Raw genomic sequence first — 17,808 nt, forward strand, 5'->3', positions numbered from 1 at the left:
TGCACTTGGCAAAGTTCCACATGTACTACCTTATAGATCCAGCCTGTTGCACAAAATCAGTGGATGTTCGTCGCTCAAGTGAAATTGCAAAATACAGGTGTACTTGAGCTCCCACCAGGGTACATACTCACACATAACATGCCAACAATAACCAGCCACTACACAATGACTACTCGCCTAAAATATTCTCACACTAGCTTTCACTCGAGCCCAATAGTGACATCAATTTCTCGGCAACCACCTCTGAAGTTGTAAAACGTCAGCACGGATAGCTAATGATGAAATAACTGCTTTCAACGATCTTTAAATATATTAAGGTCTCAGGAAGAATTACCGAACAATACACTATCGCAGCATCAACACCATTTCATTATTGAATATATGGCACTTGGTGTTAGCGTGCTCATATTCTTCAGCATAATCGGTCGATAATTATTTAGAAGAAATAGACAACTTCGCAGGCTTAGTACACCTCACCCACAACCATGAAGACGAGCCCAGTAGCAATGTACAGCATCCGAGTTCGAAGTAGCAAAACAAGATTGACTGGCGTCAACCGGGAGCAGAATGTCCAATTTGGACATAATAATGACATCATAATAATAATAATCATATCACTAATCATCTGTTTAAATTTATTTCATTTTATTTCCAATTTTATTTTGTTGTCAAAGCGAATTTTCATTCTCATAATGTGAATGACTTGATGTCTTAACCTTGAACGGTGGGTAAGGATATCAACATTTATCAAAAACAACAACAACATTTGTATATCAAACGAGCACACTTTGCTCGTCATATGAAACTGCAGATAAGCCATGCATTTAGCATGTGCAATATTTTAATACAGAACATTATGAGAAATGAAAATTCGTTTGTGCAAAGTCAGTATTATAATTATTAAAATAATAATTATGTTTGTAAAGCAAGCTAGTATATAGTGTTAGTTCAAGGTTAAAAGAAATAAGTTTATAAGCATATACCAGGTTGCTAAGGAAATTACGCAAGTAATATTTCTCACTTCTTATTCGTAATATGCCTACAATTTCCATGAGAATTGTGACCGTTCCCCCGACTAAGCTGAGCGATATCTTATCGCTACTTTAATGCAGGTTAAAGTCTACACCTTGCAAAATTTATATAAAAGCCTAAATATTCATTGAGTTTAATTGGTTCAAGTGCTTATTAAACATTAAAGACAAATAGGTTAAACTGCGTAGTTGCTAACGAATATTATTTGAACATAAAGCAAATAGATTAAAGTGCCTAGTTGCTTACGAATATTATTTGAACATACTGAAGTTGGTTCAAGTACCGAATTCAGTGTAGGAACTGGTTCAAGTGCCGGGTTTCTAATCAGAAGCAATACGGAATCAATTTAAGTATCGCTTCAGATTCAATAACAAACGAGTTATTGAACAACAATGTTTTGTTTTAAATTAAAAATTAGAATTTTACTGCAACAGAACTTCATTTCAATTTTTCTTTCCACAGTCAACAGCTGAGCGATGGTACCAATGTACATCCGCAACGCTTCGCGAGCAACGAACAAGTCCACTCCATGCGCATGATGCAAACTTCTCAAGCTACGTTCTTCTGGTCAGCAAATTCATCCGATCACGTTGTGGGATCGTTGCCTTCAGCATAGTCCAACGCTACCGTTTCGTAACATGAGACTAAAATGCAACGCCAATTTCATTTAAGCAAAACCGCTGGCCAAACCGGTTTAAACTCACCCTATTGGGTATGCAACATACCTATTATAGGATCAATAAAGAAATTTAATCATATCGTGTGTAATTCGCTTATTGTCATTCTCGTTCCATGTTGTGCATTATCTTCGTTGGTCCGTATCGTTGATCCGTAATCTTTGATATGTCCACTTTGTCTGCTGATTTCTATTCCAGTTATACGTTCGTCGTCTGTTTCTCCCCTTGGTCAACCGTACATCGATCCATAAATTCGGACACTACTACTTCTAAAGTTTTACTTGTTTCAAGTCTGCATACTGGAAACCTTCGAAACTGAACAAAACATTTTTACACAATACCGCAATACCTAACCCGTATTAACAGGAATTTGGCAAGACGATCGTTAATCTCTTAACCCACTAGGTGAGAGTCAACTGTGTCGTATAGTGAATGCGACTTTATCGACAACAAAAAAAGAAAACCCAAAATGTGTTTTATTTTCTGTCCTTAGTCAGTGACAACAATTATAACCACCGGAGTAGCTGTATCAGTCCACCATTGAGTCCGTATTGACTCAAAGGTGGAGTGTTTTGATTGACAAGATCGCTACGAAAGCTCTGTCCAAATTCAGAGCTAACGAGTTCTAGCCCGCAAAATTTGGTAACTGAATACAAAGTTTAAGGGAGTGCAGTTACAGATGTTAGCAGGAATATAAAATACACAAGCGGAAAGGTGAAGGAGTCAGTTTTTTTGATGTGTTACTATTTAGTTGCATGATTTTTTTTTCGCAGTTATCTTCGCAGACTAAATCTTCTTAAAACTGTAATAAAAGTATTTCTTTTAAATATTTTTGTTTTTACTATTTTGTCTATATGTTTTTGTATACGTGTTTCTATGTACGAGTTTTTATATATATTTTATATATATGAATCATGATTATAAAATGATTGGTAAAATGTTAAAATAATTAATACATTATCCAGTTTTTCATCCGTAGGTCAAATAATTTTATGTGTCAGAAAGCAGTACGCCAGGGGCCCCATTAGGGTCATCGTACGAATAATGCAACGAACATGCGAAATAGTAGATCAGTAAAAACAGACACACACATAACGAAAATGTGTGTGTGTGCATTTCGCAATTACGAGAATCTCAAATACAAGAGAAACGAGCTGAACAAAATCGACAACGATAATTAGAACTGACAAGCGTAGGTCGAAGTTATCACACGCAAATCAAATTACCGACAATGACAACAAGTACATCGAGCATTTACATCCATTTTCTAAATACTTCGTCTTACATTCCAATACAAGTCAGATATTGAATATTCCGCAGAGTAGGTACAAGTTATCACTAGCGAGCATTAAAAAACTAGCAAAAACATCAACTCTAAAAAACGGGCTTGTAAATTTGAAACTCTCGTTTGCAAATGGTAGACAAACGGCTGCTTTGTTCCGAACAGCAGCAGCGATCAGAACTGTCCACGGCAATCAACGGCCGTTACACCTTTCGATAGAAGGACAATAGAATATTTATACAGTAAACTAATTTTCAATGAAGCATTTATTGCTTTCGAGGATTTTGGCATTGTCATTGCTAAAAAACCACTCAGTCTTTTCGGCATGAATTCACCAAATTGAAGTGCATCTGATTTAATGAACACTGAAATGAATCGTGAACTAGAAATGGTAACGATTGTTACTTGCAGTGTCCAAATTTTGACACATGAACAAAAAATCATTTGCGAGCGCATTATTGGGGTAAACATTCTCAGTTTTAGCGGGTAATTTCAGCGGACAAGTTAGATTCTTTTTTTTGGATGCGCCAGGTGGACCTGGAAAACTATTTTTTATTTCGTTAATTCTCGCCAAAATACGATCAAATAATGGCGTAGCATTGTCTGTTGCATTATCTAGTATTGCAGCAACTTTATTGGATGAAGGTAAAATATCTTATTCGGCATTTAAGCTGCTACTGAATATTCAAAATAACCGTTCATGTCCACATATGACATGAATGCACTATGGCACACAAGCATTCTCTTGAGGCGTTATAAACAACACTAAGAGTTCTAAAAAAACAATAACAAACTATTTGGCGAAACTCTATTAGTCCTTTCAGGTGTTCTCAGGCAAACATTTCCCCTCCTTCCAACGTTCAACGTATGTTGTTCAGATTAATACTTGTTTAAAATCATTGCCACTATGACTTAATATTGAAAAAGTACAGCTAAAAATTAACATGGGCGTCCAAATGCTACAAGATCAGTCCGCTAAAACATTTTGTAACCAATTGATAGATATCTTCGATGGAAAAGTTGTTATGAAAATACTGAATTCATAAAATTGCCCTCTAATTTCTACACAATCGTTGATTCTCGAAATGCTCTAATTGACCGCATATTTCCAGATGTACGCAAACAATTCATAAATCCTGGGTGGCTAGTAGAAAGAGTTATTTTAACAGCAAGACATGAGAACGTTAATGAATTAAACTTCAACATAGAGCAGTCGTTGTCAGGCGACTTGGTACCATACACATCGATCGATACAGTTTATGATTCCAACGAAGCTGTGAATTATCCAGTAGAGTTTTTAAACGCACATACTACGACTGAAACTTTGATCACCGGTTCTTTTACTTCGGAATTTGAACCCATACCGGTAATGCAAAGGTACGCTATTGGCAATTAACAAATTGATGAAACACATTATCGAAGCCATTATTTTGAATGGCAAGTTTCATGACGAAAATGATTTCTTCCACGATTTCTAATGAGACAATCAATAAGACGCAAGTCCCAAAGATGACTGTTTGCGGCTTAGATTTTGGGCGCACCATATTTTATACATGGACACCAATACGTAGCATGTTCTCGTTTGACAAACCATCTATTTGTGTTGACTAAAGACGGACTAAGTAAAAATTATCGTATACTCTATTGCTCTACGAAATTTATAGCGATTTAGGTACTTCATTTTTTATTTTCATAATTTAGGATGAAACATATTACTTTTTCAATTTAAATCTAAGTTTTAAGAGATTAAACAATGAATATGTCCGTCATATTTATGAAATGCATTGAATTTAGAAAACGATTTCTAATTACGGTTAATATCTATTGATGTTTCAAACCTGGTGCAGCCACTATTCAAAATACAATACGGAAACTAATGAAAAGAATGATAAAACTCAATTGGAATGGACAAAAGATGCAGAATCGGCTTTTTGTTACATACAAAAAAGCATTCGCAGATGCAAGTACATTAGCACGTCACTCCATACATGATAAACTAGTGCTCCACGTTAATGCAAGCGCCTCCACAGTAGGTGCAGCATTGGACGACATACGAAAAAGACAGATGGAACCTCTCGGTTCTTATTAAAAGCGTCTAACCGAAACACAAAAACGATACAACATATATGACAGAAAATTGCCTGTCATTTACCAAGCCATTAAACACTTTGCGCACATAATCGAAGGTAGAAAATGCACAGTTTTTACGGACTTGTAGTCCTTTTTGCGTTCCAAAAGAAACTTGAAATGGCATCACCAAGGCAGTTAAGGCACTTGGATTTCATAGGACAGTTTACGACAGACATACAACACATTGCTGGAAAAAATAACAATGTCGCAGATTTACTTTCACGCATTGAAGAAATAAATGGCTGAGAGCCAGAAAGTCGACTCCAAATTAAAAAACCTGTTAAGTAAGAATGAGAACTTAAGTAGATCGGCATGCAAAAATTAACGAATTCAATTGCATGCGATATTTCAACTCAACGAGTGCGTCCCTGGGTTCCTCAAGGACATTGACAGCAAGTTTTCCTGGCGATACAGAATCTTGGCCATACAGGAAGTAAACCATCGATCAAGTAAATATGTGAGCGTTTCGTTTAGCCAGCCATGAAAAAAGACATAACGAAAATGGTAGGATCATGTCATCCATGCTAACGCACCAAGGTATCCAGATATAATCAAACAATACTTGATAGTTTCAGGCTACCAGAGCAACGATTTTCCGCACTACATATCGATATCATACAGTCATCACCAATGTCAAATGGATTCAGCTACTATTTAACGGGCATTGATCGCTTTACTAGATGATAAGTTTCTATCCCTATGGCTGATATTAATGCAAGCACAGTGACGGCAACATTACTGGAAGGCTGGATTGCGCATTACGGTCTGCCTTCTGCAATAGCAACCGACCAAGGCCGACAATCCGAGCCAAAATTATTCAATGAACTTACGAGGCTATTTAATCTGTACACTTTAAAGTGCAGATCCAAGCAAAAGTGGACGGACTACCAGTGATGCTACACGCACTGAGAAACGCATACAAAAACGACATCAATATGACTCCTGCAGAAATGGTTTATGGCACGACACTTAGATTAGGTTAGTTTTTCGAAAGTTCCAGTAAAGGCATGTCCAATTCAGAATTCGTACAATTACTACGAGACGTAATGGAACAACTAAGACCATTACCTAAAAGAAACCACTCTATATCAAAAACATTTGTACAACCGGAGTTAAAAAATGTACTCATGTTTATCTACACAGTGACACTTTTCGACCAACTCAATGTACCGAACGATGCACCGTTTAAGTAAAGATTATATTAAGTGTATAATATGTATACGATATTGTAATAACAGAGTATACTGAACAAATATTTTAAATAAATTTCAAAAATAAATACCAATGTTTTTTATTTTATTCATTAAACATATTTACAGACAAATTTTACTTAACATATGCAATAGCGGCAGTAATAATTACTATTCCAAGAATTCTTAAAAGAAATTAATTAAATTAAATTAATTTATATTTTACATACATTTTATTTTTGTATATAAATTTTATTTTAAAAACACATTATTATGAAATCAAAGGTATGGACTTACCATGTTGATAGTTTAACAATAACTGAACTATGAAGTTCCTGCATTTGGCTTGTTTGAATAAGTTATTTTTGCTTTGTTTATATTAATGTAAAGATCGGTAGTTACAGGCTTCTTATTACTGCCATAACATGTGAACTTTACACACACACATTTCGGGTAAAAAATTTGTGTTTGTTTTAAAAAATTATTATACTAATTAAAGTTATTTATTCTTTTTATATATATGTCTGTGTTTAAAATTCATTTGAAAAAATTTATTATTTCTGTTTTTTAGGGTCAGCAGAAGAAAAATTTAATTACCAAAACATGTAAGTATCATTTGTATAGAAATTGACAAAATAAAAAAAAATAAAAAAATATAAAAAAAAATAAGAATAAATATAATAGATACAAATAAATTTAGTAAGTAAAAAATATGCATAACAGAAACAAAAAAATAGGCAATTTCAAAAATTAACTTTCTATTCGTTGAACTTGTATTTCCAAATAAAGCTGTAGTTTATAAGCTCGTTCTAATTTAAAGCACGGCAAATGCCTTGGTTGGTATCACTAATTAAATAAAAATAAGTGACAACAAAACCTGGAACTTGAGCATTGAAAGGTTGTGCAACCTTGGCTACTTGTGGATAAACGCGATTAGTCATCGCTTCTAATTTGACAGGCACGAGTTCTAAGCCTGGCACTTGCAGTCCGAACAAATTATATACGGACTATAAACTAATTAAATAAAATTCGATTATTTCCTAAGACCACTGATAAAGAGTACTTGGCAATACTCGAAACAGCGTTGTATGGTCAGCCCAATTTCAATAAATTAAATAAATTTTTGTCTTTGTGTTTTCTTTCTTTGCTATTCGAATCCGTCTAACTTTTAAATAGTTTCTTTCGCCATTAAGACACTCCACTATTGGCAAGAAAAAATTTGTATTAAATAAATTTATTATTTATAGCATTTCTTTTCAATTTAGATAACCAGCAAAAATAGCATATAGCAAAGCTTTACCGCCATTTAAGAAGCTGTCAGTAAGGACCACAAATTCAAGGCTTCGAGCCAACGCCATCGAACCAGTACCAGTAGGCACTACCACCGATGCAGCCGTAACAATACCAACTGCAGCCTTAACATCACCAGCTGCAGCCGCAACACAATCTGCAGTAATACCTGCTCTAACCGCAACAACCTGCTGTTTTTCATGCTGATTGGTTTAACGTGGTATGTGATTGATTGGAATTGTTTCGTTATTCTTCCCTCAAGTTGAATAGTCTTAGAATATATTATACAATCTAGTTCAAAACTACTTCTTCACGTTCAATATGACAAGTTACATGAATTGTCGTTAAATTTGGTGTAATGAATATCCAAGCATTGAGCGTTCAAAGCTTTTTCCAATATTGTTGTATAACTTGATATCTTTTTGACGGACAGTTATCGAATGTTAATTTATTATACAATTGCTTAAATAGAAAATTGGAACTCTCGTCAATGTTGTGAAATATTGTTGGGTGAAGTAACCTAGTAACATTATTCAGCCAAATGTGGATTTTAACAATTCGATTTCTTGATATACCTATATTATCGTCAACTCTTACTGGAATCATAATGAATCTAATGATTTCATATTCTTCTATCGGGCTAATTGTGAAATAACCATAAATTATGATGTTGTCAGTATCTCGAACATATTCGAACGATTTCTTTCATCGTTTATTAGCCAATTTGGATCATGCCACCATTATGTATTTGAAATAAGATTGTCACCACACACTCCCCTTGATGGAATATCTACTGGATTATCCTTACCTGGAACAAATCTAATTTGCCCCTTAAACGTATCCTGAATGTACGATATTCTGTTTGCTACAAACGTAGTCCATCTATTTGAGTATTGTTTTAGCCAATTTAATACAACATTTGGATCTGATCATGCAATAATTTTACTATAGGTAATTTTGTTACTTTTCTGCATGTAATTAATTAACTTTGTCAATAGCACAGCTGCACATAACTTCAATCGAATGAGACCTGCTTAATAGGTGCAACTTTTGTTTTTGATGCTAATAAAGATATTGTAACCTTTTTTGCATTGATAAGCTTTGTATATGGGCCATTCTTTTACAAACCGGACGGATTTTGGCAAAATATGACCTCATGATCTCCGATTTAGCTGAAATCTTTTATGAGCTCCTTTCATAAAATAAGAAGACCCGTATCTCGGGAAAAAATTTTGTGAATTTTTTTCTAGGAGATATGGACCCATGGGGTTTTGAGAACTGGCATAGTAGACACATTTTCAAATGGCTATATCTCAAGTTCTATAAAAGGTAGAAACTTGAAGTTTACAGCGTTTCAAAGATAATTGATTGAACTTTTATAAAATTGTTTAAACAATTAAATTTGTTTATATTTAAGTACTAATATTAACTATTAAATTTCAAAAAAAAATTTTTCTTAAAATACATCCCCTGGGATTCCATTTTTTATGTTTTATTTAGATTCAGTTTTAAATTTTACTACGAAATAAAAATTTTTAGGATGCGGTTATTTTTTGAAATTTTTTAATATTTTTTTTTCTCCCGCAAAACACATCAAGCACATGCGTACTACATTTTCATTGAATGTATTTTCAAAGAATATACTACATATATTCTTATATAATATTTTTGATTTCGATTAGTAATAAAATTCTACATAAAACTCAAAAATTTCAGGACAATATTGTAATTAGAAGTACTTTTAAAAATTTATTTATCCTTCATATCACACCAAATACATACACACGATTTTTCAGTAAAAAAAAAAAAGGCATATATCACAAAAATTTTTTTTTTAGTTTTGATTCAAATTAATATATAAATTCTATTTCAAAAATAAATATTTCGACTATGATATTCATTTTAGAAGTAATTAAAAAAAATTAATTAATCAGGTGTCCTTCACGTTACTCATACGCACCAAAGTAACATGAAATCAATTTTCGAAGGAAAACTATACAAAAATGTTTACTTTTTATTCCTGAATTGAGTTTATCATTAAATTCTACATAAAAATTAAACTTTTAAGGACGTTAGTATTCTCAAAAGTATTTTTATTGAATAAATAAATCACAAATTTAAAATTTTTAAAATTCCTGCGGATAACTCTAAGAATAGCGATGAAGAAGATGACTCGCATTAATTTTAAAAAATCTGCAGGAAAATTTTAATGGCACAGCAGATAGAACTATGAAAATAAAAATAGTGGGTGTGATACATAATTAGTCTATCCGAAAGGGTCACGACTTACTTCTCAAACGCTACAAAATGTATGACTACTGTTGCTAAAAAACTTACTTCGGAGAAATAAATCTTAGAAGACTTAAATCCAAAAAGCCACCGCTAGAAAAATATGAAACCAATAGAATTTAAACTTTTTACGAATGTGAAGAAAACAGTCAAGTAATGGGAAAAAAATCTGCGTATCCTTACAAATTGACGGATAAAGAACACAAATGCGAAAATGGTCCATTCTAAACAATTTGAAGGAGTTACATACACCTTTCAAACTCAACCATCCAGACCTGTAATGTAGTTTTTCAAAATTTGCATCTTTACGACCACTGCGTTCTTGCAGGAGCAAGCGGCACACATTCAGTTTGTGTGTGCTCCATACACGAAAACGTACGATTAATGGTAGATGGAGTGAATATAAAAGCACTGACTGCATGTAGTAGAAAGCCGATAAATAACTATAGAATGTTTTCTAGGAACCTGCGCCAAATTTCTTAGAACTGAAAATATCAATAAACAACTTCTGGAGATATTTGATGACAACATGATTGACACCGTTAAATACAAACAATGGGATCGTCAAGAGAGAAGCACATTAAAAACGTTGATATCCCAAATAGACGAATATTTGTAATCCTTAACAGATGGTTTAGACAAATTGCTGTTGCATTCCTTTTTTGTTAAAAAACAGGCAGAGTTTTTAAATGATAAGAAAAGCAACTTAACAAAAACTGAATGCATAGTGATGGAGCTTCAAGCGTTTTTGAAGCCACTGCGAAATAAACGAAAAACGAGGACACACAAAAGAAGCAGAACCGACTCGTTCAAGTTTCACACTAATACAATTATAGGGTTGCCAAGTGCAACCAAAAATAAAGTATTAAAAAATTAAATATTTTGTATAAAATAATAGCAATCATTTCACGAACATTCTCCCCCCATTGGAACGGTCGCGTTCCAAGAGGGATCATTTACAGGCAAGATGCAAAGCTTTGTCACGGCACGTCTGAAAACCCCATTTTTTGTACGCACTACCACAACACGTACGACACCATCGGGACCAGGTATAATTTCAATAACTCTACCTAGTAACCAGCGCAGTGGTGGAAGATTATCATCCTTTAAAAGCACTATTGCACCGAGAGACATATTAGGAGTAGAGCTTCGCCACTTTATTCGTTCTTGTAACAATGTAAGATACTCAGTGCTCCAACGTTTCCAAAAAACTTGTTGTATGTGTGAGATACGCTGCCAATTATCAAGTCGATTGAAATTCAAGATTGTTAGGTCAGGCTCAATGATAGATGTTAATGGAGCACCAATTAGAAAGTGGGCAGGTGTGAGAACATCAAGATCTTCGGGACACTCTGAAAGTGGGAAGAGCGGACGCGAGTTAATGATGGCAGCAATTTGACAAACCAGTGTGCGTAGTTCATCAAAATCTAAAATTGTTAGACCAATTGCTCGGCAGAAGTGCCATTTCGCTGTTTTTATGGCAGCTTCCCACAGGCCACCAAAATGTGGCGAACCAGGAGGTATGAACTTCCATTCAATGCTGTCACTAAGACATTGCTGTTGTAGCTGCTCACGATGTTTTTGAGAGAAGAAAAGTCTTCTAAGTTCGGCCAGTTGATTTTTGGCACCGCAAAAATTTATAGCATTATCTGACCAAATAATTTTAGGTTTGCCACGAGTTGAAACGAAACGTTGTAGTGCTGCTAGAAATGCTGACGTTGTTAAATTTTTGACTAATTCTAAGTGGACAGCTTTGGTTGCAAAGCAAATGAATAAGCAAACATAGCATTTGATTGGAGACTTATTGCGAGTTTCGGCCTTGTAATAGAAAGGACCACAAAAGTCCGTGCCAGTAATGACGAAAGCACGAGTAGGATGAACACGATCCTTAGGTAATTGTCCCATGATATGCTTTGCAGTTGTTGGTTTGGCTCGAAAACATATAATACATTGGTTAATGACTTTTGATACTAGCTTTCTACCTCCTATCGGCCAGTACTGAAGACGCATTGAAGCAAGCAAAGACTGTGGACCTGCATGCAGCATTTTGCGATGAAAATAATTAATGATGGAAGAAGTGAGCGGATGATGCTTGGGCAATATAATTGGATGCTGTGCATTAAAGTCTAGGTTGGAGTTTTTTAATCGACCACCAACGCGAATCAGGCCATGATCATCTAAAAAAGGTGATAAAGAAAATAACTTACTTGAGCAGCTGATTGGTTTTTTGCATTCCAAGTTGTGATAATCATTACATAAATTCACCTTCTGAACCATTCGAATTAATATGACAGTACCTTGCAGTATGTTGTTAGTTGTTAAGATAGCAGATCGGTCTTTGGTAATGAATTTGTGAATATACCCAAATACACGTTGCAATTTATAAAAGGTGTTGATGAATTTACAATTAACTGAAATATCAGTTATTTTTACGGTTGAAACAAGAATAGTCTTACGCCTTTCAGGCAAGTCATGCTGGAGGCAAAAAGTTGCAGGCCAAGTATTTCGATTGCCAAGCAAAAACGGTGGTCCACATTTCCAAAGTGATGAAGTTAAGAGTTCGTCTGGAGTCGCTCCTCTTGATAAAATGTCGGCAGGATTTAAATCGGTGGGAACATGATGCCATATCATGCCTTTAGTCATATGCTGAATTTTGCTCACTCGGTTGGCCACGAATACGTTGAAAGTAGACGGCTCAGATCTGATTCAAGATAATACTATAGATGAGTCAGACCAACAATGAAATTCAGCATTAAATATATTTAGCATTGAGATTTGATGAATTAGTTGAGCTAATAAGGCTGCGGCACATAATTCCAATTTTGGCACTGTCAGTGTTTTTAAAGGTGCTACTCGAGACTTTGAACAAAGTAAATTAGCAGATGTAGAACTTCCGAACCGTGAGATTACATAGATGCAAACACCATATGCATTCATACTAGCGTCACAAAAGGCATGTAGTTCGAGTGCTGCATTAAGTAAAGAGACATAACGTGGGAATTCCAATTTTTGAGTTATATGTAGACGATTGTAGAGATCAGTCCATGCGGTGTGCAGTTGATTTGGAAGGCTCTCGTCCCAATCTAGTGTATGCTTCCACAAACACTGTAAAAATATTTTTGCCTTTGATATCAAAGGACCAACAAGACCAAGAGGGTCATAAAATCGTGCAATAACAGAAAGCACAGAACGCTTTGTAACACGCTTTGAATCCTGACAAGGAACAAAGGTGAATAAGAATTTATCTTCGGTTGGATTCCAGATTAGACCAAGGGTTTTTGTGAACTCACTGCCATCATCGAAATTGAGCAATGGCTCTCTGTCGGCTTCAGGAATGTCATCAAGAGCAACTAATTGATTCGAACACCATTTTCTAAGTTTAAAATTGCCTTTATTGAGCAATGCAGAAGTTTGTCTTACAATGTCTTGAACATCATTAATGCAATTACCACCGGAAATTAAGTCATCAACATAAAAATCTCGAAGAGTAATTTTGGAACCAATAGGAAAATTTGATGATTCATCAACCGCTAATTGTTGCATAGCTCGAACAGCCAGGAAAGCCGCAGGCTTTGTGCCGTAAGTGACAGTATCAAGTTTATATACCTTCAGTGGTTCCTGCAGGTCATCTCTCCAAAGAATACATTGTAGAAAAGTATCTGGAGGTGTGATGCGAACACAACGGTACATTTTGCAAATGTCTGCAGTTACTGCAATAGGAAAATAACGAAAGCGAATAAATAAATCAATAAGATTTGGTTGAATTGTAGGACCGGCCATTAATATGTCATTTAAAGAGTACCCAGTTGATGTAACTGCTGAACCATCAAATACAACACGAAGCTTTGTAGAAGAACTGGATTCCTTGATAACGCAATGATGTGGCAAAAAATACTTGGGATGACTTAATTCTTCATCAGTCAATAGTGACATGTGATTAAGATGCAAATACTCCTTTATAAATGCACTATATTGCGACTTTAGATCAGTATTTCGTTGTAGTTTACGCTCCAGGTTTTGAAAACGGCGTACAGCTTGTTGATATGAGTCACCAAGCGATTGAACATCTAATTTGATTGGTAACCGAACTGAGTATTCACCAGTTACTAAACGAGAAAAATGTGCTTGAAAATGGTCTTGACAATCTAAATGCTCTTTTGTAATTTTGATTATAGGATCGAAACAACTTTCTAATTCCCAGAATTTTTTCACTTGTTGATCCAAAGGGTGATACTGATCATTCGAATTTAATTCACCTTTAAATGTGACTAGTGAAGATGATGATGTTGTAGAATATGGACATCCTCCTGAAACTACCCAACCAAGAAGGGTTTTTTGTAACACTGGTAATCGAGGAGCTAAGCGGATTTGTCCTATACACAGGAGATCAAAGAAGAGAGTTGCACCAATCAGAACATTAATTCTTTGAGAGTTATAAAAGTTTGGATCGGCAAGTGGAAGATTGTTTGGAATACTCCAATCAGCTATGTTGACGCTTGTGCTCGGATGCTGATTGGTTATTTTGGGAGCAATCACTGCAGTGATGTTAGCGGAATAATCGCCAAAACGGGATTATATTAATAGCTCAGCAGTGCTATCAGCGACAAAGTCTCCATCCGCGATACCGGATACTAATGTGACTGATTTCGTAGTTTTAAGCTTAAGTGTGTTGGCGAATGCTCTTGTGATAAAATGCAGTTGTGATGCTGAATCCAAAAGAGCACGACATGGTACAAAAACACCAGCATGATTTTTTACTAATATGACAGCAGTTGGCAGAAGTATGCATTCATTTAAAGGATAATTTTGGCTTTGTTGTGAAGCGTTTGTGGAAACCAAGGAAGACTGCACATTTATTTTCGTGCTATTTATTTGATTATCACTCGGCACTGTATCTGAAAATAAGGGAAAACTATTACATTTGCATTATTACTCAAATACAAAAGAGTGTGGTGAGTTCCTGAGCAAACACGACAACGCGACGACTTGCATTGTTTTAAATAGTGTCCCTTCTTCAAACAGTTTAAACAAAGGCCTAGTTTTCTAGATTCAACTAAACGAACCTTTGGAGATAAATTGGCAAATTTAGAACATGTGTAAATAGAGTGAGTCTCGTTGTCACAAAATGTACAGCCATTTGAGCTTGTTGTTATGAACCCCCTTTTTACCATTGAAGAATGATTGACTTGTTTGTTCTTGATATGTGCATTAATTTTTGTGACGTAATTGATATGCTCCAATGTTTTACATCTGTTGTCAATGAAATCTGCCATTTGATCCCAAGTGGGTATTGTATCAATTGAAGCTTTCTCTTCCCATTTTGCTTGAGATGCAATATCTAGTCTTTGCGAAACGAGATGTATTATTAGACAATCAGCAATTTGCTCCTTGCTGCCCAGCGTGGTCAATGCATGTAGATGTGAATTGATTTTATCACTAAGACATCGAAGGTCACTAACAGCATTTGGTTCGACACGTCGCAAACCAAATATCTCCTTAATGTGTGCCTGAAAAATCAATCTCTTGTTGTCAAATCTTTTAGAAAGTATATGAAGTGACTTAGCATAGTTAGTGTCACTAATTTCGAGTGACTTTATAGCATCCAGCGCTGAGCCTTTTAAACAAGATCGCAAATGTTGAAGCTTTTCAAGATTGCTAAGTTCAGTGCTATCATCCACAATAGTTCCAAACATTGAAATAAAATGCGGCCAATCAATAATATTACCACTAAAAGTGGGAAGTTGAAGCTCAGGCAGCCTTGAGCGCGAATACTTTACGTTAATAGAAGGCATTTCGTCATTTGCCAGAAACTTACTTGTGGAATTTCTAATATTTGTCTGTCGACTAGACAACTCTATCATTACTGCAGATTTTATGTTAAAGCAAGTTTGTTCAAAATTACCTCGCACATCACTTTCCAGCTCAGTAAAGTCTTCCTGTTCAAGACTCGATTGAGCTTCATCAAACTTAGTGTTGAGTTGCTGCAGAGAGTCAACAAGAAGTTGTAGTTGCACTTCGTGACAATTATTTAAAAAATCGGAAGATAGCTTTATTTCTAAATCATTTAATTGCCTCAAAAGATGAGAACATTTTAATTTCAAAAAAGTGGGTGCATTATTTTTCTCACCTTCCATTGTTAAAATTAATCAAACAGCAATAAAGAAATTGATTAATGCAGTGCTGCCGACGCAGCAATGTACTGCAACCGAAATGTCTAACAATATATTTGAAAACTGTAAAGGTAATGCTGCCGACGCAGCAATGTACCGCACGAAATGTTCAACGGTAGTTCCACAAAATATTTTATTAAAAAATTTGAACAATATTTAAAAAATATTTTCACTAAAGATTGGTTAATGCAGTGCTGCCGACGCAGCAATGTACTACAACCGAAATGTCTAACGATATATTTGAAAACTGTAAAGCAATGCTGCCGACGCAGCAATGTACCGCACGAAATGTTCAACGGTAGTTCCACAAAATATTTTATTAAGAAATTTGAACAATATTTAAAAAATATTTTCACTAAAGATTGGTTAATGCAGTGCTGCCGACGCAGCAATGTACTGCAACCGAAATGTCTAACAATATATTTGAAAACTGTAAAAGCAATGCTGCCGACGCAGCAATGTACCGCACGAAATGTTCAACGGTAGTTCCACAAAATATTTTATTAAAAAATTTGAACAATATTTAAAAAATATTTTCACTAAAGATTGGTTAATGCAGTGCTGCCGACGCAGCAATGTACTACAACCGAAATGTCTAACGATATATTTGAAAACTGTAAAGCAATGCTGCCGACGCAGCAATGTACCGCACGAAATGTTCAACGGTAATTCCACAAAATATTTTATTAAAAAATTTGAACAATATTTAAAAAATATTTTCACTAAAGATTGGTTAATGCAGTGCTGCCGACGCAGCAATGTACTGCAACCGAAATGTCTAAGAAATATATTTGTCAAAATAACTATCACGTCGGGGTCACCAAATGATGGAGCTTCAAGCGTTTTTGAAGCCACTGCGAAATAAACGAAAAACGAGGACACACAAAAGAAGCAGAACCGACTCGTTCAAGTTTCACACAAATAATAAATCTTTATTGAATTCAAAAAAAAATATAATACAATTATAGGGTTGCCAAGTGCAACCAAAAATAAAGTATTAAAAAATTAAATATTTTGTATAAAATAATAGCAATCATTTCACGAACACATAGTTTTGCGTGATTTTTCCGAAAGTTATGCTTTTGTTGTTCAAAACTCTGTTTAAGGCATTCACTGGAATAATAATAAGGCAACAATTCATATTTTTGTAATATACCACCGTCTTGAAAATAAAAAACTACAAATAAAAAATTTTGTTTGCATATCTGACTGTTTACATCACAACACAACTGCTGTACATTTGTTCCAGAAATACGCTATCATATTCATTAAAAAAAATAGTACGGATATTAAAAAAAACTATTTAGTTTTCCGATGGATCGGGTTCACAATATAAAAATAAAAAAAATTTTATTAATTTAACTCATCACAAAGCGGACTTTGGTTTGGAAGCAGAATGACACTTTTTTCCAACGACACACGGCAAAGAACCATGCGACGGCTTAGCTGGTACCTTAGAGAGGAATGCTGCAAGAGCTAGCCTTCAACGAAAAATAAACCCATCCAAACACCAAAGTAATTATTTAACTAGACTAAGGAATGTTTACCAAATATTGTGTGCCATTTCTCAACGTTAAAAGACTATGAAGTAGAAGAAGATAAGATTAAACACCGCTTTGAAGCAGCTACATCAGTTAAAGGCACATTAAAATATCACTGCCTTATTCCAAATTCCAAAAAAGTATTAATTTTTTTTTTTTTTTTTTTTAATTAACGATTCTTCAAATAAAAACAAAAATCGTTTTAAT

At 34.8% G+C, this 17,808-nt stretch overlaps 1 protein-coding gene across 1 annotated transcript; it reads right to left on the reverse strand.

The window, feature by feature from the left end:
- Window positions 1-10,796: 10,796 nt before the first annotated feature.
- LOC119675578 lies at window positions 10,797-12,533 on the reverse strand. Its single transcript, XM_038086783.1, has one exon. It carries the CDS (start codon window positions 12,531-12,533, stop codon window positions 10,797-10,799), a length of 1,737 nt encoding a protein of 578 aa, XP_037942711.1.
- Between the last annotated feature and the right edge of the window lie 5,275 nt (window positions 12,534-17,808).

The sequence above is a fragment of the Teleopsis dalmanni genome, chromosome 2 (genome assembly GCF_002237135.1).
Source record: "Teleopsis dalmanni isolate 2A chromosome 2, ASM223713v2, whole genome shotgun sequence".
NCBI classification, from domain to species: domain Eukaryota; kingdom Metazoa; phylum Arthropoda; class Insecta; order Diptera; family Diopsidae; genus Teleopsis; species Teleopsis dalmanni.

Coding starts and splice junctions, on each gene's coding strand:
- LOC119675578 (XM_038086783.1), bottom strand. CDS start 12,533: ATGACTAAAGGCATGATATGGCATCATGTTCCCACCGATTTAAATCCT.